The sequence below is a fragment of the Drosophila albomicans genome, chromosome X, assembly GCF_009650485.2.
Source record: "Drosophila albomicans strain 15112-1751.03 chromosome X, ASM965048v2, whole genome shotgun sequence".
In the NCBI taxonomy this organism is placed as follows: domain Eukaryota; kingdom Metazoa; phylum Arthropoda; class Insecta; order Diptera; family Drosophilidae; genus Drosophila; species Drosophila albomicans.
The window spans coordinates 21,827,971-21,854,533 of record NC_047627.2 but is presented as its reverse complement, the minus strand read 5'-3'; the positions used below and the strand labels follow the sequence as shown (position 1 = coordinate 21,854,533).

General features: G+C 35.8%; 3 protein-coding genes across 3 annotated transcripts in view; all 3 read right to left on the bottom strand.

Annotated features, from left to right (window-relative positions):
- Positions 1-26,563, bottom strand: part of LOC117573400 (cAMP-specific 3',5'-cyclic phosphodiesterase) — a 249,471-nt gene that overhangs the window by 220,678 nt on the left and 2,230 nt on the right. The gene's annotated exons all lie outside the window — the stretch shown is intronic.
- LOC117573537 (thioredoxin domain-containing protein 17) lies at positions 22,189-23,145 on the bottom strand. Its single transcript, XM_034256817.2, has 2 exons — positions 22,694-23,145; positions 22,189-22,636 (listed from the first exon to the last, which is right to left on the bottom strand). The coding sequence occupies exons 1-2, from the start codon at positions 22,836-22,838 to the stop codon at positions 22,362-22,364; spliced, it is 420 nt and encodes a 139-aa protein (XP_034112708.1). The 5' UTR covers positions 22,839-23,145; the 3' UTR covers positions 22,189-22,361.
- LOC117573546 (UPF0729 protein GD16342) lies at positions 24,660-25,485 on the bottom strand. Its single transcript, XM_034256829.2, has 2 exons — positions 25,281-25,485; positions 24,660-25,210 (listed from the first exon to the last, which is right to left on the bottom strand). Exon 2 carries the CDS (start codon positions 25,208-25,210, stop codon positions 24,857-24,859), a length of 354 nt encoding a protein of 117 aa, XP_034112720.1. The 5' UTR covers positions 25,281-25,485; the 3' UTR covers positions 24,660-24,856.

Here is a 26,563-nt window from a genome sequence, read left to right as displayed (position 1 = left end):
CACACAAAGGACCAAAAGCCCAGAACTCTCGAGTGCGTATGTGTAACCACCATATATATATGTGTGTGTGTGTGTGTGTGTCTCTCTCGTTCCCTCCATCTGTATCTCTCTCTGTCTTTCTCACTCTGTGTATCTATCCATGTAAGCAGTTCTTTCTTACTCTTTGCTTTCTGCTTCATTTGCGTTACAAACACCTTGCCACATTTTTGGCTCGACACGCTTTTGCTTTTGCTATAAGCGTATTCCTTTCCCCTATCTCTCTCTCTCACTCGCACTCTCTTCTCTCTTTCTCTGTTGGCAACTTCTTAGCAGCGTCTCCTCGAGGAGCAACTTTTTGAGGTAGTTGGCGTCTAAATGAAATCGCCCGGCGGCTGCAGCTGTCGCCCATTTTTGGTACAATGGCAACATTGAAATTTTTGAAAGACCATTTCTCATACCAACTAAAGAGTGAGACACACACAAAGAGAGAGAGAGAGAGAGAGAGAGAGATAGAGGATGTGCCTGGATGCCATCTCCAACCTACGCAGCACTTGAGGCGCCTGCTAAACGCCTAATGATGCTTATTTGGCCGCAGCTCACCTGCTCACCTGTTTCCCCCATCTTCCATCTCACTTCCTCCCCCTCTTCCCAGCAACAGCAGAGGGAGATGCGACATCTCAACGTCAGCGGTATCCACGACGTGTATTAGTTTGTCAGAAACCAGCAAAAGAAATTGTTTTAAATTAATTTGCAAGCTGTAGCAAAAGACGACCAAAAAAGCACTCATTAAATATGCTTCACACCAAAAAAAAGTCCATCAACTAATATAAAAGATGCGCCAAGCTAAACTTAAATCAACTTAAATGTTAAACATACGAGTAAATTGAACAAGTTACAAATATACATTTTATATAGAAAACTGTACATCTGATAACTTTACTATTGTTCATAAGTATCGATAGTTTCATGAAATCCCCTTTAAAGTTCAAGTTCTGTGCTTGAAGCAACAGGCATCTGAATGTATCTACTTTATATAGTTTAAGTACATCAATAAAAACTCTGTAATAATATTATAATAATTACATATTTATAAATTCTGTGTAGATAATCGTCAAATTAGAAATATTCGCAATTTTTCTGTATTTGAATCTATTCTTATTACGACTGCATTATAAATTAAATTTGAATTGCTTTTTTAGGTGGAATTTTCAGTATTTTTAAATACTGACGGACTCAATTAAAAAACGTAATACTAAAAACACTTTACAACTTGCAAGCAGCAACAATTGAGATCGAAAGAAAACCTAAATATTACGTTAGCAAATAATTTTAATTTGCAATTCGTAACTAAAGTAAAATATGAAACAAAATATACTATCATTTAAAACTCTAACTATTCAGCTATAAAAATATCAAATTATACAAATCAATTAATTTAATTTTGAATTTATACAAGAGTCAGCGAAACCATTTAAATATAAAAGGAATCAACATTATTAATTATAAGAAAAACTTTTGTATGTCAATTATGCATATTAAATATTTTAATTTTCAATTTACTAAAAGAGCATTCTGCTCTTCGTATTTGGTGATGGTGAAAACATTTTTAATTTTCTTATTTTAATTTATATTTTTGAAGCTGCCGTGGAAGCCAAATTATGCATAGCAACTAAGGCGAACAATGGCAAAATGCTTTAATCCTATTGACGTTTAATCAAGCTCGAGCCAGGAGACGGAACACGGAAGACGGCACAAAAAGCGGATGGACAGACAGACTGACAGACAGACAGACTGACAGACAGAGGGTGGCAAAGGAGGTTGTTATTGCTCCTGTTGCGGTTGCTGTTGCTGTTGCTTTTACTGGCTTCGTGTGGGCGGCAAAAGAAAAGCCGCGCGTCGGCAATTACAAAACATTTTGCATTTCGCTGTTGAATTTTCAATTGGGGCCCCAGCTATGAATTTCCATTTCCAGTTGTGTTTACCTGTCGTCTAACCTGTTGCCCTCTACAACACGACTGGCGCGACTTCCCCATCAGCGAGAAAGTAAATCAAAGCAGCGCAGCAAAGTCGAAGCCAAAAAACGGAAGAATGGCAAAGTCAGAATTATTTAAAGCGCTTAATAAATAATCACATTTGCATTTTCACTTGTTGATTTTGTTGGGCCATCAGAGAAGAAGCGCGTAAAGTTTTTTTTGTTTTTCTTTTTTTTTTGCAGCTCAGCATTTTTGCTGACTACTTGAGAAGACCCCATGCTCCATTTGCTGTCACCCGAAAATGATATCAAGGCACAGAAAGAGAGAGAGAGAGAGAGAGCGAAAGTATCCTTGAAAAGTGCCCGCTCAGCAGAGACAGAGACAGCGACAGAAAAGGAGACAGAGACGAAGGCAGACATCGACATCAACATCGAAATTAGCCCCAAACCCTTAGACCCAAAATGCACTCAGCGTTTTGTGCGTTGTCATTGGAAGCTAAATAAATTGAAATTAGACGATGTCAGCACAAAAGCCAAAAGTGGCGAAAGCCAACAACATCAGCAGCAACAGCAGCAGCAGCAGAGAAGAAGTGAAGAGAAACGGAAATGAGACATGAGGCATGAGGCATGAGGCATGAGGCATGTGGAATACCCTCAATGCCAACGAAGCAGTCACAACATTGCCTGGGCGTTCGCTTTCAAGGGGCGTGGCCAGTGCGTGCGATATGACTACAACAACAACAAGAGCAACTGGGACAACAATTGCTCTTTGTTATTGCTGTTGTTGTTGCTGGTGCTGTAGCTGGTGCTGAGGCAGCCTTCGGTCAGCTTGGTTGAGCTGCTCCCAATAACTGTGTTATCGAGCCTGGCCAATGGGCTAGCGTCCTCTCTCCCCTCTCCCCACCTCCTATCGATTCATGGTCTAGTATTCACATTTCAAGCGTATGGAATTGAATTGAGTTCCTGTCCGTCTGTCCGTCTGTGCGTCCGTCTGTCTGTTCACGTATTTGACTGGTGTCATGAAAATGTTTGACCAAATAGTTGAATGAGGTGAACAGCATGTTACGACAGAAATAAATAATAATATATAATATATAATAATAAAATTAATAATAATAATAATAATAATAATAATAATAATAATAATAATAATAATAATAATAATAATAATAATAATAATAATAATAATAATAATAATAATAATAATAATAATAATAATAATAATAATAATAATAATAATAATAATAATAATAATAATAATAATAATAATAATAATAATAATAAAATTTATAAAAATATTTCATCTTTCTAGCATCACTCAAATGCAGCGCTATAGCACTTCACCTGACGGACAAAAGCTAAATGGCATCAAGTGTCGCGTTTGCATCAAAAACTACAGAAATTCATTGCAAAAGTATTTTTGTATTGCTATTTTGCTAAAATATTCCACTCGAATTTTAAATGTGCTGGAAGCACACTTTAAACTACGAATTTGTGAATAGAATTCTTTTTGTTGGGAATGTGTAACAAATAAAATTGCAATTGAAATGCAATCTTTATTCAAATATGAATAACCCCGGACAACAAACTCAACATAAATTCACAATTAGAATATTTTGCCATGCATGCAATGCGATTCACAACGACATGCAATGTGTTAATTTCACTTTGCTAACATTCGATAAATATTTAAATGCAAATACAATGAAAACAATGTTTAAAGTTCAATAATTGAATGGCACTTTATTAGTTGAAAGCCTAATAGTGGATCAGTTAATTTACTCAATTATTGATTGATTTGTTTATTACAAATTTGCTGAAAAAAATGCAAATAATAAAAAACAAATAAATATAAATTGCAACACTAATAATTAGTTCAACAATTCAAGTAATGAAAAAAATGCAAAATTTGTCAAAAATTACTTGTTTTCATAAAACTAGCAAATAAAGAATTCCATGAAATTAAAAAAAAAGAGAAACTTAAAATATCTAAACTATTTATTGATTTGATTATTGCAATAATTTCCAAAGGTGGCAAGTAAATGTTGAAGAGGCAATTAAATAACGGAAGAGAAATGTTTCATTTACATTTTGATAAACTCACCAAATGCTGGCAGCATATTTGAGTGGAAATCAATGCAGAGACCAAGACAAATAGAGAGAGAAAGGGAGAGAGAGAGAGAGAGTGAGAGAGAGATCTGTGCATATTTATGCAGATTCCCTCGTCAGCTGGTCAATTAGTAAATCCATGTGGAAATAGCCACAAGTTATATCATAAATCAGCTCAAGCGGATTTGGCCTACGTCTGTCTACATTTCAACCTACAAATTAGTTGGCCATAAATGTTGGTCAATAGCCCAAGCAATGGCCAATTGTGATATGGGCTTAAATATGGATATACACATACATACATACATATATTTATGTACATGCTTGGCTACAAATTTGTTACGCATACGCCACGCTGGACACAAGACAACACAGGACAAGATGCCGCCGTCGCCGCATTCTTGGAATTAAGTTATATGGCCATAAGCGCGTTAAATTGCGGGTAACAAGAGAAGGCAACACCTGTGGCATAAATTGCCAGAGCGCTGCCACTTTTATTTGTTCCCTCTTTCGCGCTAAGCTGTTGCTGCAAGTTTGTTTGCGAATAGATTTATGCTGAATATGCGCAGCTTTCGCTAGTAATTTTTTCTTTTTCGGCTGTGCTCTCTCTCTTCCACACACACACACACAGAGAAGTGCTTAACCCCCCTGTCGAAAAACAGAAGAAGAAGAAGAAGCGTTGCCATCGTCATCAATTCAGCAAGCAAAAGCCAAACATTAAATCACTTAAAATGCCAGTCCAAGCCTGGACAAACAGCTCGGAAAGTGCCTTCTGGCCTGTGCGCTGCGGTTGCCGCCTCAGCTTCAGCGCCAGCTACAGCTTCAGCAATTTCAGCAGCCCTCCCTCATATTTTTATACGCAATACCTTTATGGTAGAAGGGTATTATAACTTTGTGAGAGCATAGAGAATTTTTAAAACTTATTTAAAAAGTACTTTGGTATGGCTAAACTTCTACTTTGGCTGATAATCTGGAATATTTTTGCCTTCTATGGTATATTATGAATATATTACTACATCAATATACCAAATGCAGTCTTTGGTATATTTTTAGTAATTTTACGGTATTTTGACATATTTCAAGAATAATACTGCACTGATTTGTTCTTATTTAGCATTCGTTATATTTGTAGTATTTTTGTGATACATTAGTTTGGTATATTTAAAGAATAATACTGTACTGTTATGTTCCTACTCAGCCTTTGGCATATTTCATAATTTTTGCGGTATATGAAATTGGAATATTTCAAGAATAATACTTCACTATTTTGTTCTTACTCAGCCTTCAGTATATTTTTAGTATTTTTGCGATGCATTAATTTGGTATATTTTGAAAATAATACTGTATTGTTTTGTACTTACTCAACATTTGGTATATTTTTAGTATTTTTATAATACATTAATTTGGTATAATTCAAGAATAATACTTCACTGTTTTGTTCTTATTCAACCTTTGGTATATTTATAGTATTTTTGTGATACATTAGTTATACTGCTCTGATTTGTTCTTACTCAGTATATTTTAGTATTTCAGTAAATTTTAGTATTTTTGTAATACAGTAATTTGGTATATTTTAAAACTAATACCCTACTGTTTTGGTTTTGCACAGCATTCGGTATATTTTTTACTAATTTTGTGGTTAATTTGGCATAATTTAAAATTAAAACTGCACTATTTTACTCTTACTCAACCTTTGGTATATTTTAGTATTTTTGCGGTTCATTTTAAAAATAATACTGCACCGTTTTGCTCTTATTCAAAATCGGTAGCGGGTATCTCACAGTCAAGCACACTCGACCGTAGTTTTCTTACTTGTTTGCGTTGCCTGCAGCAGCACCTACATACATATATACATATATACTATATATATAGGAAGCTTCGACTCTGCCGCTGGCTCCGTTTTTGGCTCTACCCCGTGTGCGTTTGTCCTTCAATTGGTTTGGGACACGTATGCGCTACTTCTGGCATTCTGACACTGCGACGGCGTTCATAATATTAATAATAATAATAATAATAATGCGAAGAAGTTTGTTCTGTTTTTTCTTTGGCTCTGCCTCAATACCACACAATGAACGGCAATCTTGCTGTTGGGTATGAACAACTAAAGAAGCAAGAGAGTGAGAGAGAGAGAGGGGGTGTGAGAAGAAGAGATAATGCAATAAGTGCAGCCAGGGTATTAAACTGTCTAGCAGACTCAAACGCCCATAACTTGATACTATAAGATAAAACCAGAAAAAAACAGAGTGAGAAAAGCAGGGAGAGAAGGTAGAAAAAGTAATAAACTTAGACATGGTATTTAATAGTTTGATTGTTGGTATTATCAACCAAAAAGAAAGAAAGAGATCTCCAGGGTATTTAACAGTCTATTCCCATTAAACTTCTTGGCTCTTTAAGTTGTTTTTGTTTGTGGAGGGCGCTACATTTTCAGCATTTTCACGCGTTTTTCATACACACACACACACACACACACACACACCAACACATATTGTGCTGCTGCTGTCTCACTCTGTTGTATGCAAATAATTGCTGAGTGCTGCTCCATCCAGACAGCTTATAATTGTTGTTGCTGTAGCTGTTGTTGTTTTTGTTTTCGCTGGCTCTTGGCTGTTGATGTTTGTATAGGCAGCCCGGCATTCTATTCTAATAAGCAGCCCAACACACACACACACACACAGAGGCAGTACTCTGGGGCGTGGCAGCAGAAGGGGGTGGAGGTGTGGGGGAAAGTGTATGGCAGGGGCGGTAATTTAAACAATGAACTGCCATGCCCATTAATATTACTTCAGGTCACTCGCAAACTTTGACTTTACGTTGTCGCTGCCGCTGTTGTTTTTCTTGTTGTTGTTGTTGTTGTGTTTCTTGTTGTTTGCTTTGTCGCAGCACGAGACGTGCAGGACTTTTTAGCTTGGGGAGCAAATATGCTTCAGGTGCGTGTATGTATCGTGAAAAACGTGTAAAATCTGCGATTCTGAATAGGTAATCACGATTTGCATTTTGTGAATTATCCAAAAACTTTTGACCAACCATCGAAAACTTTGAGGCATGCAACTTAATCACGACGACGAGGATTATGGATGAGATTCCATATTTTCTTTTTGTTGGTAAATTACTTTTCATCGCATTTGCATTGCACAAAATTCAAATTTGTGTTCTAATCATTTATTTATTGCGTATACGCAATGCGCTCTATTTACAAATAATTACGTATACGTAATTCATGCAAATCAATTATGTTTGTGTGTGTGTGCACAGTTTTGCATTTTATTATTGTAATTCATTTGCAATCACTAGAATGCAAATTTTTCGATTAGTATTAACGCATATTGTGAAGTAATTTGAATTTATTAAAAATCTTTCTTTTTTAGCATGAAATCACATTTACGCTCTCTATTGATTTAATAAATGAGTTTGAATATGATTATAGAAAAAGTTCAGCTAATACAATTTACTTAATTAACTCAGCCTGTTGTTTAGATTGTCGAAAATGCATCATAATATAATTAAAATCTAACGCCATTATTTATAATTATGAAAAATGTTTTGCAGCAATAAAATTTAATTTATTTATTACCAACAACAAACTGCAATTAACGTTCTCCCAAGCATTCGCTTTCGTTTTCTACTGAATAAATAATAATACCCATCATAATAACGCTCATTAGAGCATCCACTTAAAGTTAGTGAAACCTTAATCTCAATTTTGGCAACTTTTATTTTTGGCCAACAGAAATCACAACAACAAAAAGAATGAACAGAAGGACAGAAGGACAGAAGGAAGGAGAAAACCAGGCCAACGACAACGACGACAACAACGTCAAATAGTGCAAAGCAAATGTTTTATATTAGGTGGCAGTTGCCGGCAGGGGGCGCCACTAATGAGGCCCTTGGGGAACATATTAAACTTGAGTGGCAACAACAACAACAACAACAACTCGTAAATACAACGCGGACAACAACAAAAAAAAAACAACGTAGAAATAAATAAAAAGGCAAAGAACGAAGAAGCGGGCAAAAGATTGACGAAGGAGTGAGAATCAAATATTGCACAGATTTTTCGAGAGCGCACACACATATGTTGTTGCTGTTGTTGTTGTTGCTGTTCGGGTTGTTGCGACTGTTGCTGTAGAAAGCTGTTTGTCGTCTTGGCGTCTCTAATGCAAAATGGTAACTTTCGCTCTTTTTTGCTGTTTTTTTTTTTTTGTTCCTTGTTTAACGGAACGCAGCAACTTTTTAATTTAAAGGAAAACAAAATAAAAATGTAAAAAGTAGCACAAGAAAGAAAAGTACGAAGGAAGGAAACTGTGAAGACAAATCACAGCGACCCCTAAAACAAACTTTTCCTGGTATTCAACTCAACTGACTCACGAAATTAAAGCAATAATAACTTTGTTAAAACAAAACAAAAAAGAACCAAAAAAAAACAAGAACAAAATACAGTCATTTCTTGCAAATGACGAAAATTCAAATACCCTGTAATTTATACAGCTGTGAACTTTGAAATAGCAGTGCGACATAACGGTTTTCTTTAGCATATTCCTTTTTGTTAGTTGATCGCTGACACATTATTTTTGTAGAATGGAACGAAGAGATAAAAAATAAGCAAACATCTCGTTAGATTTGTTATATTTTTCTTTTATTTTAATATGTTTACACAAGTGGACAACGTTTTGGCTGCTCACAGAAATAGCAGTATGTTATATACGCTTAAGGTGCGACAAACTTGCTGACAAATCGTATATGGACTGTCTCGAGGGTATGGCAACAAAAGTTGTAAGCAACATTTTCAAGTTTGTCGTGTTCCCTTCGCTCATTTTGCGTTTTGCCTGCCAGCTGTAATCTGAAACATCATCGCAGAGAAAGAGAGAGGTAGAGGGAGAAAGAGAGAGGGAGTTCTACATACATAAGTACTAAGCTATGTAATGTACGAAAGTATGTGAGTTATACGAATTTATGCAAACAAGTTACGGAATCTTTTGCTGTACTCCTAAGCTCCATGAATTAAAAGACAGCGTGAACATTTAATCTCACTAATAGAGCAACACAAATTGCGCCCAGGTATAGAAAAGATCTTAATTACTTGAGATTATGGCAACATCTGTTTGGCATCCATTAGTATATAGTATATATAATGCATGTAATACACTGCGTATGCTTTATTTTTAATTTTTAAGATCTTAATTTTTGTTTAGAATATGCATACTTTTTAGTATCAACATTCTCTGGGTATAGAAACTATTTGGCAATTATTAATGCATGTATCACACTGCGTATACTCTATATAAGACATCTTCATTTCTTTAAGAATGTGAATATGTAATTTGTTAAGGTATAGAACAGCATTCAGTTAAAAAGAATTATGGAAACATTTGTGTGGCATTCTTTAGAATGCAAAAACTGTTAAATACACTGCGTATACTTTATTTTTATTTTAAATTTTGTTTGGAATTTGAATAATTCTTAGTATTAACATATGGCATTCATTAGTGTATACAATGCTTGCAATACACTGCGTATACTTTATATTTCATTTTAACTTTAATTTCGAGTGTGAATAATTTGTAATTAATAATCATAATTGCTTCTGTTTGGTATTCATTCGTGTATGGAATGCATGTAGTACACTGCGTATACGCTATATTTCATTTTAAAGAAGTAAAATATATTCATTCTGTTAGAATCTGAATAATTTGTAATTTGTAAAGATATAGAACAGTTCTCATTACAATAAGAATAAAGAAACAGCTGTTTGGCATTTTTTAGAATGCAATGGAACTGTATAATATACTGCGTATACTTAATTTATTTATTAAAGAAGTAAAGATTACTTTCCTTAATATATTAATGATCTTAAATACTTAAAAATACGGATAATTTGTAATACACTATAAATGCTTCATTTATAAATACAAAATATTTTATAGAAAAGATCTTGGTGACTTCTTTAAAGAAATCGTTGTTTGTTTCTTTTGCATTTCAAGCCCATTATGTTGCTTTCAATTGATAATGTAATTTGCAATATCGTAATATATTTCCGTGTTCCAAGTGAACTTGCTTCAATCGTAGCAATCAATCCTGCTTCGCATCCAATCTCATTTCGTAGCACTTATTGCCTTTCTTTGACCCTTTTCGTTGGCTTGCGAACCTAAAGTGATTTGATAAGAACTAATGTGCATGTGTATCTGATAACATTATCGCCGAAAGGACGCACGCATAAACGTGTTAGGATTTGATTTAAGCATTCAGGTATCTCAGTTGATTACAATTAATGGCCCCAATTTGTTGCTGTTGCTGTTGCGTTTTCCATGCGACTCTTATTGGGATGGGTCGTGTGGCAGCAACAGCACTCGTAACACAAGAGAAGCTGCTGCCGCAAAATATTTTGACGGAAAGCGGCATAAAAAGGCAGGGCCAGGCCAATGACAAAGAAAGGCAAGGCAAGCCAAGCCAAGCCAAGAATGAAAGTGGAAAGCAAAACGACAATGACTGGCAAAGGCGTCGTAAAATGCGGCCATAAAAAGGCCGAAGAAGAGCAGCAAAAACCAATAGGAATGCCATAGGAGAGAGTTTGCTCGACTCAAAGATACTTCTCAAATATTTTTGGGGAAGCGAAAATATATTTAGTGAGCTAATGAACCAATCAAATCGCCTTTAAAATTATTCTTAGAATTAGTTCAAGTTTTGACAACAATTATGGTAGCTTTAACTTTTATATTTTGAGCAAAATGAATATACAAAAAAATACATTTAAAACTGGACAGTTGAATTTTTTTAATTACAATTTTTGAGAACTATGCATTGAAGTTGTTGAAGAAATTCGAGTGAATCATTTGCTTATGTTGCATGTAGTTAGCATATTTTATTTTTGTTTATTAAATAAACATAAAGTGAAATATAATAAACTAAAATAAATCAATTGTCTTTCGTATTTAAATAGAAATTGAATTTAAATAATATCAAATGAAATTAATGAAAATAATAAATAAATCGATTTTATTTTGTTCATGTAAGTTTTTTGCATTTCTTCTTTTATGCTCTAGAATAAAAAGGTATCCAGAAAGTTGTTCTAATTTGCTAGACTCTTCGATAATCATAGAGATGAAGGGAGATGAACAAACAGACATGCTTTCGATTATTATGCCCCTCTATGTTATACTATGGATAGCAGGTATAAATATACACAGAGACCTGCACAAAAAGATGCTGCGAATGTGGGCGCGTATGTGTGTGTGTGTGTGAGTGTGCTAGTGTGTAAGTATGTGGGTATATTTGAACGTAGCTGGATAAGCACAGCCTTCGGATATATTGGATAGATTTTTTTTAGCTGCAGGTTGTTAAATTTCCCAAGAAGCAGCAGCCACAGCAGCAGCAGCAGCAGCAGCTGTAAAAGTCTGCACAAAAGTCACTCAATGGCAATGAGGAAACCACTCGAATTCTACGCTCAATTCGTCACTCAAGTAAGCTGAGCTGATTGAGCGTAAAACTGCGCTCGCTATTCACTCGACAGAGACAAAAGACTCAAACATTAGCGACAACACGTGTAAATTGTGTAAACTGTGATGAGATCCTTGCTGGTAACAGTGACAGTGAAACAACACAAATAACGCAAGAAATTATAAGTAAAGATAAATTTAATATAAAAAAAGTTTAAAAAAAAAATAACATTTTTTACTTTCTTAGCTTATTTAGTTTCACCTTGAAATCATCAGAAATTTTAAATCGTGTAATAAGTTTGTAAAAATTAAATACAAATTAATTACATTAAACTTTTGCAGTTGATTTTTATATATTCCAACTTTACAATAATAAATTTGTTAAGATATAAATTTTAATTTACGTTTTTAAATTTACATTTAAGCAAAAAAGTGTGGTAACTTGTGTATTTAATAAAATTAATAATGTTAAGCTGAAGGCCTTCGCTGCCATTGCTTTACCAATAGTTAGTTAGTATTCATTTTAATTATAACTAACCTTTTAAATAAACAAATAATAATGTTAATGCACTTGTGAAATATGAAAATTCATTTCAAGTCACGTAGTTTGCCTGCAATCGATTATTTAACAGTGACTTCACCAAAAATCACAGTGACTGCGCTTCATGCGTGACTTAAATTGCGCCTCGCGTGCTGTGAGTCATCACAATGCTCAAAACGCGCTCGCACTCTCCCACTCTCGCTCTCGCTCTGTTTCTTTTTCTTTTGCTTATGCGCTCTCACTGTGATGCCGAAATTGGAGTCTGAGCTTTGAGCTTTCGGCTCAACGCATGCGCGAGACGCAGCAGCAACAGCAACAACAATAAAATTCAATAATATGTTTGCCGACAAATTTGCTGTTTCTCTTCTTGTTGTTATTGCTGTTGTTGTTCTTGCTGTAGTTTGTGGTTGTTGCTCGCTCAATGGGCGACAGGAGCGGCGCGCCTACAACAGCTGCCGGCCCCTGTGCGTATGCAATGGAATTCTGTTTGCCGCTCGAATGGCAAAGAACGGAAAGAAAAAAAAAACACAACGAAAATAAGGAACAAGGAAGAAAATAACAATGAGCGAAAAAGGCGCAACGAAAACATTAATTGCTCAGCGCTTTCGTTTGGCAATTTAAGCATTTTACCGTTACCGTTTCTTTAGCTTATGTTGGTGTTGGTGTTGGTGTTGATGTTTTGATTGTATTCGTATTGGTGTTTTGCATCAGGTCACTTACCTTTCGCTTGTTACAGCCGCTCTTAGCTCCAGTTGTTGTTATTGTTTATGCTGCTGCTTCTTCTTCTTCTGCTGCTGCTGCTGCTGCAGTGCATCATCATCATTACTCAAGCAAGCAATAACAACAAGGTTGCGCTGCTTTTTCGTTGCCGTTGCGTGTTTTGTTTTTTTGTCAGATTTTTGCACACCGCTTTTTATTTGAAATGATTTTTGGTGTCGTATATATGTATGTATTTGATATATTTTATGCGTATATAATTATTATTTGCAACTTTTTGCTTGCACACACGCGCTAAATTATTAATTTTCTTTTTTTGCTCGATTATTATTATGATTATTATCATTCAACATTTGGCCCGGCCATAATTTAGAGCAGCATTTTTTCACATATTTTTCACGCACACACACACACACACAAACAAAACTAACTACAAAAAATAACAAAAAAAAAAGTGTAGCACCAAAAACATTTAATTTTCAAATTTTCTTTTTTTTTTTGTATGTGTTTGTTGTTGCTGCCTTTGAATATTTTCGAAGAACTTGATTTTTGTGGTATATTTTTTTTCGGTTTTTTTGCGTTTGCAGCCAAGGCAACAAAACAACGTTAGCCGCACATGGCCTAGGACGACGCTGCGGCTGCCTGCACTGATTTTCAGCGTGGATGCTTTGAAACGTGCGCTGACGTCGCTGCTCCAACTGCTGCTGCTTCTGCTGCTTCGCTGCTGCTGCTGTCAGACGATTTCTTGTTGTTGCTGTTGTTTGCTATGCCCAGTTGTCATTGTAGTTGTGGTTGTAGTTGTTCTTGCTCTGGCCGTTCTCTTGTAAAAGAGGAACACACACACGCAAAGAAAAAAAATCCAATTGCGGTTCACCCGCACGCTCTCTCTTTGTGCTGTCTTCTGCCTACTCTCGTTGTCGTTCTCGTTGCTCGTTCTCGTCTCCTTCGCCTTTGCCTTTGCCTTTCTTGTTGCCTTTGCGCTTTTGCCTGCCTGCCTGTCTAAGCGGCGACGTCATCGTTGTTGTTTGAGACCGGCGCAGGCGCTGGCAAACTGAACTCAACTGCCCACTGAACTCAACTCAAAACAAATGCGACTAGCGACTCAGTGTTGAGTTCAACTCAAAGCTTTAACTCACCTCAACAAAACGTTTTGTTTATCAGCTGCGCGACGCTGCTACCGTAATTTCTACTGCTGCTGCTGCTGCTGTTGTTGGTGCTGTTGTTGTTGTTGGTGCTGTGACGATTCCCGCTTTAACCGCTTATCGCATTGATTTCTGATAACTTTTTTTTACGTTTCTCTGCTTTTATTTCGTTTTATTTTTTGTTTTACACAACACACAGTAAAAAAAAAAAACAAACAAGTAAAAAAGACAACAAGCTAAATTATATATTATATGAAACGCACGTTGCACGAAATTTTTCAATCAGCGTTTTTGCTTAACGTAATTTATGCGCGCTTATCAGCCAAACACTCACACACACACATACAGAGACACACGCACACGTAAAGTGTCGATAAATAGAGTAATCGCAAATCGTAATCGACATCAATCAACAACGATCATTGAGAAAGAAGCGCGCGCGTCATTTCGTTTTTATTTCCTTTTTTTCGTTTCGTTTCTTTCTTACTTATTTATTTGTATTTTCGTTACTTTGTATTTGCGGCTTTGCAAAGTAAACAATACCGTTGCAATTGTATTTGCATTGCAATGCGAAAGACAACGGAAAGATGCTCAAAAAGGTAATTGACACAAATTTTTGGTGGTGGGTTTTACGTGCAGATGCTTATGGGAGCCAAAAGGGGGGAGGAGAGAGAATTGCACTATTGCGTGTGTGTGAATTGATGATGATGTTCACTCGAGAAGAACGCGGCAAATGGACTGAATGAATTGACCGACTGAATTTATAGCAGACCGACCCCGCATCTGATCGATGTGCTCTCGTCTCGTCTCGTCTCGTTTCGAAATGGAAACTAAATTGGAAATAGAAAACCCATAGAGACAGACCGACCGGCCAGAATCAGAATCAGAATGAGAATCAGTAGCAAACACACACACACACACACACACAATAATGAGTTGTTGTTGTTGTATAGAACATGCGCCGTCTCACACCGACACACCATGATTTTAATCACACACGCAAAATAATAAAATTGAAACGAAAATGAAAATGAAAATGAAAAACATAACCGAATGGAACCGAACGGAACCGAAACCGAGACCAAAACCGAAACCGAAACGAAGCGAAACGAAACGAACCGTGCTTTGCTTTGCTTTTGCTTTGCCAGCACAGAAACAACACGAAGCGACGTCGTCAATCGAATTGAAACGATCAACGCGCTTCGGTTTCGGATACCAAATTGGAATAGTCGGTCAACTCGACGAACAAATACTCTACATCTATTGAAAATCAAAATTTGTTACTGTCTCATTTGTATTATAAATTGAAATTATTTTAAAGTGCAGTGTAATTCAAAATTTAAATAAGTTAATAAAAATTAAGCGATTTTGTTTAATAAAATAATTTTTCTTAATATTTTCAAATTTGTATAAATAACAAAATCAAAATTTGTTACTCTCTCATTTTTATTATGAATTGTATTGTATTTATTTTAAAGAACAGTTTAATTCAAAATTTCAATAAGTAACTAAATAACGTTCTTTGTTGACTCAACATAAAAATAAATCAATTTTTTTTTTTATAAAGTAATTTTTCTTAATATTTTCATATTTGTATAAATAAAAAAATCAAAATTTGTTACTCTCTCATTTTTATTATGAATTGTATTGTATTTATTTTAAAGAACAGTTTAATTCAAAATTTCAATAAGTAATTAAATAACGTTCTTTGTTGACTCAACATAAAAATAAATCAATTTTTTTTTTTTTTTTATAAAGTATTTTTTCTTAATATTTTCATATTTGTATAAATACAAAAATCAAAATTTGTTACTCTCTCATTTTTATAATGAATTGAATTGCAATTATTTTAAAGAACAGTTTAATTCAAAACCTAACTAAATCTTTAAATAACCTTCTTAATTGACTCAATATAAAAATAAAGCAATTTTTTTTGATAAAGTCATTTTTCTTAATTTTTCCATATTTGTATAAATAAAAAATTCAAAATTTGTTACTCTGTCATTTTTATAATAAATTGAAGTGCAATTATGTTATAGAGCAGTTTAATTCAAAACCTAACTAAATCTTTAAATAACCTTCTTAATTGACTCAATATAAAAATAAAGCAATTTTTTTTGATAAAGTCATTTTTCTTAATTTGTTCATATATGCATAAATAAAAAACGTTCCTAAAGAACAAAATGATTTTAATGTGTACTTTATTTTGAACTTTTAAATGTTCTCGTCTCAAAGCTCGCTTAAAAATGTTGCTACCCGGACACAGTTGCTGCTACTCTACTGCAGATGCCGCTCGATTGCGATCAATCTGCCGCTGTTGTTGTTGTTGTTGTTGTTGTTGTTGCTGTTGGTAGTTCGTGATGATGTTGATCACGCTCTGATATTGAGTGCATTTGTATGTTTGTGTGTTCTCTGGTTGTTGTTGTTGTTGTTGTTATTGCTGTGCTTTTTAGCGGCAGTCAACGATCGTCAACAAAATTGATCGATGTTCTTTGTAGTTGTTGTTGTTGTTGTTGTTGTTGCTGTTGCTGTTGCTGCTGTTATTGCCGTTGTTTGTTATTATAATTACAATTAAAGTGAAGCGACGACGATTGCGCCGTCTGCTGTCACCGTTGTCACAGTAATAATAACATCAACAACAACAACAGCAACAACAACAAAACTGACGTCGACAGCAACGGAACCAAGCAAACGCACCTCACCGCACCGCACCGCACCGCACCGCACTTTTACCGTAACCGTTTCAATCGCAACTGCGACGCCGTCGCAAACTCAACTGCGAACAGTGTAACTACCATTGGCGACGTCGCTGCTGGCGTCGCTGCTGACGTCGCTGCTTCTGCTGCTGACGTTGCTAACGATTTTCAAATACTCCCCGCAAACAAAATGGGGTTGAGAGGTTGAGAGGCAGCCTTGCGGCCATCGCGCTTTTGTCCATCGCATGTGTGTCGTCATGACGTCGCTGCTGCCGACGTCGCCGTTGCAGTCGCAGTCGACGTCGACGTCATTCGTTTATTTGTCTTGTAGTTGCTGTTGTTGTTGTTGCTTTTGTTGTTATTGTCGCCTTTCGGCATTTGGTTTGTTTGGTCGCTCGCTTATCAGAGAGCAAACCGACCAGCGAAAAAAAAAAAAAAAACTTTTGCAGCTGTGATAAGGCGACAGACTACGACAACGGCTGCCTCCGCCTCCGCCTCCGCCTCCCCCTCCTCCTTCCCCTCCCCTTCTCCATCAATTCGTTTCTATCTGTTGCATAGCAAAGTTTCTAACACGATACAATATCGAAAATATAAAGTTCGATGCGTTTTGTAATGCAACTAACATATTGACCAGGATATAAAACACACATTAAGCATACGCAGAGTTGGTCAACAAATTTGCTTAATTATTTGCCAGCAATCTATAAAGTCATTAATCGAATCTCTCCCTCTCTCTCTATCTGAATAACTAAGCAAACAATCTACTTAAATGGCTTCTGATAAAAAATACATTACTTAATTGCAAAGCTAAAGTTGTTAAGCACAAGGCTTAGCAGTAAATATAATAAATACAAGCGACTGCATTTATTTATCATCTTTATTTAAGAAGATAAGGTAAGAACACTTATTTTTACATTAAATGTTTTATTTTTCTTTCTTTTTTGTTTAATAAATATGGTAAATAAAAGTTAAAGTAATTTTTCTAATTAAAATTCCAATTTCGAATTGAAACTTTAAACAAAAAGTTTACATTGAAATTTGCCTTAAAAAGAAAATAACATTTGTGTTCTTTTTCGTTGCTCTCTTTTCAATATATAGGATAAATATGAATACTATATAAAACTGTGAACTGTGAAAATATGTTTGCTCAAAAAAATTGCCAAGCACAAATTATAGAAAAGTAAGTAACTCTTTGAAACAAATATTTTTTGAACTAAAAGTGAACATGTCTCAATCTCTTCCTCAATGTGTTAGCATCTCAAGCAGCTGTTCAAAATTGTTCCCTTATGTTATTGCCAATTATCGCTGCTTCTTTTCTCTCTATGCTCAAACTTCTGCTTGCGTAAAGTCAATAAAGTTGATGGCCAAGCGAAATTGTCAAATTGTGCTCGCTAATTTTGGATAAAAGTCATCTAAAATACGATTAACGTTAGATTTGAATATATATATATGTTTTTTTTTTTTGATTTGCATTCGGTTTCTGTGTGTGCCACAAACACACACACACACACACGTACAGTGGCCACATATTGATGATATATGCACTAAATATTCTATGCTCGTTGCTCGTTGTTTCTGTGGTTGTTGTTGAACTAAATGCGTCAATTAAATAATATAAAAAACAAAAAAAAAAACGGAAAATGTATATTCAAAGCTGAGATATAGATAGAGATACACACGCACACACACACGCTGCGACACCCACACCTGATGTGTGTGTGTTTATAGAAATTATTAATAAATTATGATTTCGGGATGACACTATAAATCGCAACAGTCTCTATGAGCTTGTGGAAAGCAATGCTAATCAACGGCACGTTGAGTGATTTAACGGCAAGCGGAGAATTTCAAATTATCTCCCTCTCTCTCTCTCTCTCTCTCTCTCTCTCTCTTCTTCTTGCTCTCTCTTACTAGTAAATCGAATCCAGAAAAACGATTGACAGTGATTGGCAACTAATTAGAAAGAACAACCAACTATATTCGCTTAATAAAACTAAATCCAGAAAAAAAGATAAACCATGTATAATATCACTTTTACAAGACTAAACTAAAACAATTAAGATACCCGCTACTCCGTGTGAATAACAGCTAAGCAGGGGAATACTAATTTGAAAATATACCAAATTGATATACCGAAAAAATACTAATAGTATATCATCGCCTATATTTGGTATGTTGATATAGTGCAACACTAAAATAATTTATCACAAAAAAATACTAAAATATACCATAGTTTATATACTACATACTACATTCAAAATATACCATAGAATGCAAAATATACCATGGGAAATATGCGTTTTTGCCTATACAAAAGTGGGTTTTAATTAGCTTTTTATCCGATCGCAATCAAATTTTCAGGAATCTTAAATATTATAGTCATTATTGTATATATACAAAATATACCAACTTAATATACCGAAAAAATACTAATAGTATATCATTGCCTATATTTGGTATGTTGATTTAGAGCAACATTAATATAATTTACTATAAAAAAAACTAAAATATACCGTAGTCCATATTTGGTATATTTATATAATACTATATTCAAAATATACCTTAGAAAGCAAAATATGCCATGGGAAGTATGTGTTTTTGCCTATACAAAAGTATTTTTTAAATAGCTTCCACAATTTTGATCCGATCATCACCAAATTTTCAGGAATCTTAAATACTATAGTTATTATTGTATATATACAAAAAAATTATTTCAATCTTTCAAATCCTTTTTTGTTGTAAAAATATCGCACTTATTAGGAAAAGTTTAATCATTATTGTTGCCCAATATAATACGAAAAATATAAATTTATCCAATTAATTGTCAATAGCTGTTTTCTACAAATATTTCATATGCAGCTATTTTTGTGCGTTTTGTAGGCGGAAGAGGGAGGTATGAAGGGCAAGGGGAAGGCACTGCAGGTGGGGTTGGGGGCTGTTTTAATGGGGATGTTTATAAGTGAGTCTCACAATTTGTGCGATTCTTTTATTTGCTATTCTTCATATCTTCAATATAATTTATTCTTCGTTATTTGTTTTTTGTTCAAATTTTTATTAGCTCTTTAATGACATTTCGCTGCTACTTTTGGGGGCGCTGCTGTATTATTGAGAGACCCCACAACGTCGCTGACGTTGCCCGCACGTTCCCCTCAGCCCCCTCCTCTCCTCCCCTCCCCTCACCCCTTCGTCACCACCGTCATGGCAGCTGGTTGAGCGCAATGCCTGCTCGGCCTGTTACGTGGCTCATTAAGAATTCTTAGTTTTTAATTGACAAACTACGGCGAAAGCAACAACAGCAACAGCAACAGCAACAACAACGCAAAAAAAAGATTAATAAATAAATAAATGAAATAAGCAACAACAATTATAGCTGCAAAGAACACTAAAGAAAATGGCAATCCAAATAGATTTCGCTTTATATTTTCAATATTAGAATTTTGAAATGAGCCAAAAAGATGTCAGGGGCTAAAAATTGGAATGCGAAAGCAATGTTGACAGCAAGTCCAACCATAATCACACATCACATCTGTATGTGTGTGTGTGTGTTGGTGTGTTGGTGTGTGACTGTGTGGGTGTGACTGCGTAAAAGAGGCTGCAAATTATGATCCAAAATCAAGCATCAAGGTGATTCGATTAATGATCAGCTCGCATGATCTTGAGAGAATTGCATATAGAGCTGGACTAGACTCGAAACAAGGAAATTTCGTAAGCAAATTGTAAAATTTATAAAATATACTTAAAAGAATTAACAAAATTAAGAACTGGATTTGCATTTAAGCCAAATACAAATAGTTCAAGTGTATAATATAACTAAATACTAAAATATTAATTTCAAAGATAATAAAATATAAAAAAAAACTGGTAATATATAATAATTTCTAAAAAAAAAAAATATGTATATATAAATAGGCAAATATCGCTCTGACACTTAATTAAGACATTTGTAATACCAACATCTGCAATATTTTATTAATATTAATAAAGAAATTTAAATTTTAACTTGAATTACCCAAAATGTCAATAAAATTTATACGACGATTTCATGAAAATCAAAAAATAAATACATTTATACATTATATAAAGTTCTTTCTACAATCAGAAGCTTAAAAAGAATTACTAAATATTTTTAGTTTTGGTCTTACACAAAATCCGTTACATATATTTCATATAAGAACACTGTCTTCAAATATTTAATTCACTAGTAACAACAAGAAAAAAATGTTTTAAAAAATGTACACTCTTTTAATTTATACGACAGTATTTTGGTTTTATTCACGGCGTAATTAAGAAATGGCAATTTCTTTTTATTAATCATAAAATTCGGTTATTTATTTTAACTTGCACGCACACAAATTATATTTCACGATTCAAGGTTGACGTCTTCTTCAACTGAGCGAAGCGACAAATAGTCCAATGAATACTTCAGTCTTCTCCAGTCAGCCGATCGTTAGCTTATTTGCAAAATTCATTTCATTTCATTTCATTTCATTTTTTTTTTTTTTTTTGTGTGTGTGTGAGAATTTCTGTTGCCGAGGCTTCTTTATTAGTTTTTGACAACGCGCAAATATTTATTAGCACCACGACGCCAAATGGAAGCGCGTTATTTACAAGTTTGAAAGGGGTAGTGAACAGAGAGGAGGGGAAGAGGAAGGAGAGAACAAAGAAACAGCAAGAAAGAATGGGTAAAAAACGCCAAAAGAAAAAGGGAGCTAAAGGATTTGTTGCTGGTTGCAAGCGCAACAGTTATTGCCGGTAAATCCCCTACCTCCCCCCTTCCCCCTGCTTCCCCGCCCTCTCACCCCGTGAAGCGGCAGGTGAGCGCAAATAATTTGATTCAATAACAACAACACACGCACAATCAGAATCGAAAAACAGAAACAGAGAATTCAGAGCAAACTTCTCCGTCCCTCCCTTCTCCATCCCCTCGGTCCATAAGCAAGGATTTAAGCTGTCGCTGCCGAAAACTAACCGCAGCCAACTTCACGTACATGGGTATAAGTGTGTGTGTGTGTGTGTGGGTGAGTTGGGTTACCTACATTTGATTTGGCTAATATTTAATGGCTGTTGCTTGTTTTTATGCACATTATTTGTTTGTTGAGCGGAACGCACGCACGCACACACACGCAAAAGTACGCACACGCACACACTCACACACGATGGTGAAGTGTAACAGTAACGGTAACGGTAACGGGAAAACGGGAATGGGACAAGCAACAATGCCCGCCGCAATGTAAACAGAACGTGTGCACGAGACAGACGACGACGACGACGACGGCAACGAGACGAGACGAGACGAGACAAACGAAGACGACGAAACGAAATGGAACCGAAACTGAACTGAAACTGAAACCGAGCAACGACGGGAGCAGCACTTTTTAGCTTTATATTGTTTGTATCGTTGCTGTGGCTGCTGCGGCTGCTTTTTGCTGCTGCTGCTGCTGCTGCTGACGACGCGCCATACGATTCGTCCTGCCCGACGACGTGCGTGCTAATAAAACGCCGACGTTTGCAAGGCGGCCAGGTTTGCCAACGCTGCCAACGATGCCTGCGCTGCTCTGCTGCTCCGCTGCTGTTAAACGAGCCCCCCAGAAATTGAGTGGAGTTGAAATGGCGTGCAATTGAGTCGAGTTGCGGCACATTGAGTTCAACTCAAATCGCATATTTATTTTGCTCTCTCGTTCTCTTACAATTATTCACTCACAACATACACACACACACTCAACCCCTTTTTTTTGAGCGCTCTCTCTCTCTCTCTCTCTCTGTCGCTCTCTCTCTTCATTTGCATGGAATCGTATTGTCGGTTGAGCTCGCAAGCTTTGCTTCCTCAAAGAAGAGCTCGAGGAGCGACGGCTTGCGCAGCTGATCGCCATCTAAGCGCTCGACGCCATTCCAACGTTGGATGGATGGAATTTCCGTCATATTGAATGGATGCAAACGGAACTTATTGTTGGTTGTATCCTTCCAGGCTTCCCGATTTCCCACATCCACCGTGTAAATCAACGAATTTGGATGCGCATTCTCTCTGAATGCCGTATCCACATTTTGTTCCACTGTGTGAAATAGTTATTAAATAATATATACAAGGTTTGTTTTCTTTTTCCCCTCACCTGCTACGCAGTCCGGACACCAGCTGCGTCCATTTTGATCCTTCTCGCCAAAGAAATACAAGTAAATCAGGCAATTATTCTTCGATTGCGATTTAAGTGCATCCATCAGTTGGTCGTAGCCCTTAATTGGAACATATTCCGGCATCGTTGCTGTCTTATTCGCTTCTCTTACTGCTCTCAACTGTTTTGCACTACAGCAAACGATAAGTTTAGTCGGCCAATTGTGATAAGCTTAATTGTAAGCGTTTTATGAGCATCTGTTATCGCCCACAAATTGTTTCAAGTCGCCCAAATAAATAACAAAAACAACAACCAAGAAACACCGGCTGCGGGGTGACCGTAATTTTTAGTTGCCGAATATACTAAAGCTGACAAATCCATTGAACGCTTGGCAACACTGCATAAATTATGTGTGTTGATATTTCACTTTTTAAATCTATGTTTACAAATTATGATTATGCAATAAATTTTGTAAATTATTCAAAATTAAAAGCAATAGCTCTTAGTTAGTTTTCTGACCGACAGCAAATTTAAGCTTAAAATATACCAAAAAGCTATGCTAACACAGCGTTGCCACCTGCTGCTTAGCTTAGCTAGATATTTTGTTATCTGGCTAAGCTTACACTAGAGAGCTATCCGGCAACACTGCGAGCTCTGCGCGCTAAACTTGGAGTTTAAATTAAATGTTTCACATATACAATTTTTTGGGGGGTTTCTATGACGATTATATTTAAACAATTTTGAAATTTATACCCATGCATATATAGAGCAATATAGCTTTAAATGCAAGTGTAAACAGATAAACGTAAATATTTGATTTCTAACAAAATATATTTTCCAACAAATTTGTTACATTTAATACCATACATTTTTAATATAAAAAAACAAGTTTTTAAAACTTCCAATTTTCTAATTGCTCATATAGAAGACAACACGACAAAAATTCCAAAACATCTTGCGCTTCACAATTTTGGAAATCAATAACGAAATGCATAGTGCATTAATTTTTACACACTGAAGATGTAAGTAGTGCTTTCTCATTCCAAACTCATAAAGTAGACATCCGTCTGTCCGTCCGTCCATGCATTACAGTGTTTGTAGCTCAGAGTATATAAGAGCTATTGGCTTGAAATTTGCAATCTAGCTTTCTATATTCTGTAAACTTAAATCGCTCTGAAAATAACATCAACTTTTCCTTTACTTCTTTGAGTAGCTCTGCCAAACATCTGAGCATTCGTGGATCGTTCGAAGGGCGGCGTTATCGTCAAGGTCGTCCAGGTCGTGGTGCACCCCAACTTCTAATTGCAACGGTTTGAACCGCTCACCTATTCGGGCCATTCCCCTGGCCAGCTCGCTGTCGAGGCAGCAGTGCATTAACTCCACCTTCATGTTCATTAGCAGCCTGATTTGTTTGGCCCACACCGAGGGCAACGATGACTGCAATGGCGACTCTGGTGGCTCAGCTATCTAGAATGGCCAACTCGTTGGCAACACTGGCTTTGTCATGCCACGAATCCCGAGGATTATGCCAAGGTCTTCAATCATCGGCATTGAATCGTCGCGAATGCTGCAAATTGTAAATGTTGTCGAATTAAAGCGATATTTGCCTCGTTCTCTTAAAAATTAACATTTCATTTGGATTTTGCTTATTTAATACTTTCTTCCCTTTGATTGGTTAAGTTGCATGAACCGTTACTTAAAGGAGACGTAGCTAGCATCTGTCTCGCTCACTCTTTAACTCCACAATAAGCTTATTTGGTACGTTCTTCTCCTTGATTGGTTAAGCTGCATTAACCGTTAAAGAAGATGCATTCTCTTCTGATCTCTCTTTTTCTATTTCTTATTTATGTTCATCCTTTTGATTGGTTAAGCTGCCATTAGCCGTTAGGTAAATGAGCCGCAGTCAAAAGCACCTCTCTCTTTCTCTCCCTCTCCATCTCGCTCTAAATAAAGCTGCACGCTTCACTTGTATTTTGCTTAGTCATATTTAGTTTCTTGTCCAGTTGCGATTGATTAAACTACATTACATTAGCATTTACAGTTAGCTCTTTGATTTAACAACGTTAAGCGTAATTTGTTGTTGTGTTTGTTGTGTGCTTGGAATGCTGACCACAAATATCTAAAAGTGTTTGTAAGAACAATATTAATGCGAAAGAATTTCAACTAAATTTGCTTTTTGCTCTCATCGTTTGCCGTTGTCGTCGCCTCTGTTTTTGTTGTATTCTCCACTAGTTTGTTTTGCTCTTCGCCCTTTGTTGTGGTTGTTGTTGTTGTTGTTTCCTCATCGCCACCACCTTCGCCTTCATTTAGCTCATCCTGCTGCTGCTTCTTCTTGCCGGGCACAAAGGGACAAACACCGCCCTTGCACTCGAAGGGGAATTCAGGTCCCGCCTTGATCACATTACCCTGGGCGTCCTTCTTCTCCCAGGGATTCCAATAGCGCAGCAATATTGGCTGCACGAACTTGTGCCAAATGTAGAGCAACAGCGGGATTATGAAGCACGGCACACACACCATCTTGCCACAAATTGAAAAAAATAAATGCATTCAATAATACATTTATTATTTAATTTTAGTGCAAACTCACCTTTTGTTGATTATATTGCACTTAATTGTTTTTCGCTTATGGTTAATTGCAGAGTGTGACCAGATGTGGAAACACAAGAAATCAGCTCAATTGCCGCTGTATCAGCTGATTTTCTTCAATTGACCAATTAACTCCAATTTGCAATATCCAAATAGAGCATAGTTTAAAGTAATAATCTATATTTTCGTCTGTATTTAATAAAAATAATTTACAATAATCACATGTTCAGACTTCGATAATATTTTGCATTTTACTTCAATCTCAGTTTAGAGTGCTGCCAGATCGTTAGAAACAGAATTTAACAGTTTTCAAGAGTTTTACGCCAGAGGGCGAACTAAAACTATAGGTGGCGCAGAATCGGTAAAAACGACTGAATTATTCACAGAATTTAATTATTAAATATTATACGTTACAATTTGGTGTTAAAATATTTAAAAAATAAGAAAATGATAAAGTTCGTCCTCGAGATATCTTGCTGTTGGGACTTAAACTTGCTTCCATCAATAATTACAATAACAATAGTTACAGTAGTATGCTCCTATAGACGCCAAATCAACATAAATACTAGGCGAACATAAAATAACAGGAAGCAGATATACATACGTGCTAAATAAAATATAATAAAAAAATATATATAAAAAAATATATGCTTTCCATTCGGTTTTTTGTTATATACTCAATTTTTTAAATTAGCGCCCAAAAGTCGCATCAAACGCATTGATTTTTTGTGGCATACTTTAGGGCAGCGACTTAAAAGTCACGTTTTTAGCGCCATCTATGTGTCGTAGTGACAATGCCGATTTAATTTGTTCTGCTTGAAAGTATGCTACATAAAATTGTGTGCTGCCCTTACAATCTGAATTTGTTCATCCTGAAAGTATGGCAAGAAATTTTATTTGCTGAGCATGATTTTGACATATCTGTAAATTGATCCTAGCTCGGTCATATCCTTACGCATTTTGACGTGACCTGCTGCATTCGATTACTGGGATCGAAAACTATCGATTGGCATTTAAAAAGTATGGGGTCATCTAAGAATCCAACACTTGTAAATTTTCGGCTTCAGGGCGAACGGAAAATCGTAAAAAACGAAATATTCTGAATATCTCGAAAAGTAACAGGACGATTTGAATGTCCTTTGGTCAGTCGCTTGCCTTAAAAAATAGAAGTTCTTTGACACTAAGATCGGCTTGATCCTTGCAAGGACTTCAGAGATTTTGCGAGTTTTTTATATACGAAAAAATCATTTGATCTCAGCCGTTTCAAGGACCTTCAAGGATAAT

What these genes read in the sequence shown, in the direction of transcription:
- LOC117573537 (XM_034256817.2), bottom strand. Translation starts at nt 22,838, where the DNA reads ATGCCGGAATATGTTCCAATTAAGGGCTACGACCAACTGATGGATGCA. An exon ending in GTGTCCGGACTGCGTAGCAG is followed by an intron (nt 22,637 to 22,693) that starts GTGAGGGGAAAA and finishes TATTTCACACAG; the next exon opens with TGGAACAAAATGTGGATACG.
- LOC117573546 (XM_034256829.2), bottom strand. Translation starts at nt 25,210, where the DNA reads ATGGTGTGTGTGCCGTGCTTCATAATCCCGCTGTTGCTCTACATTTGG.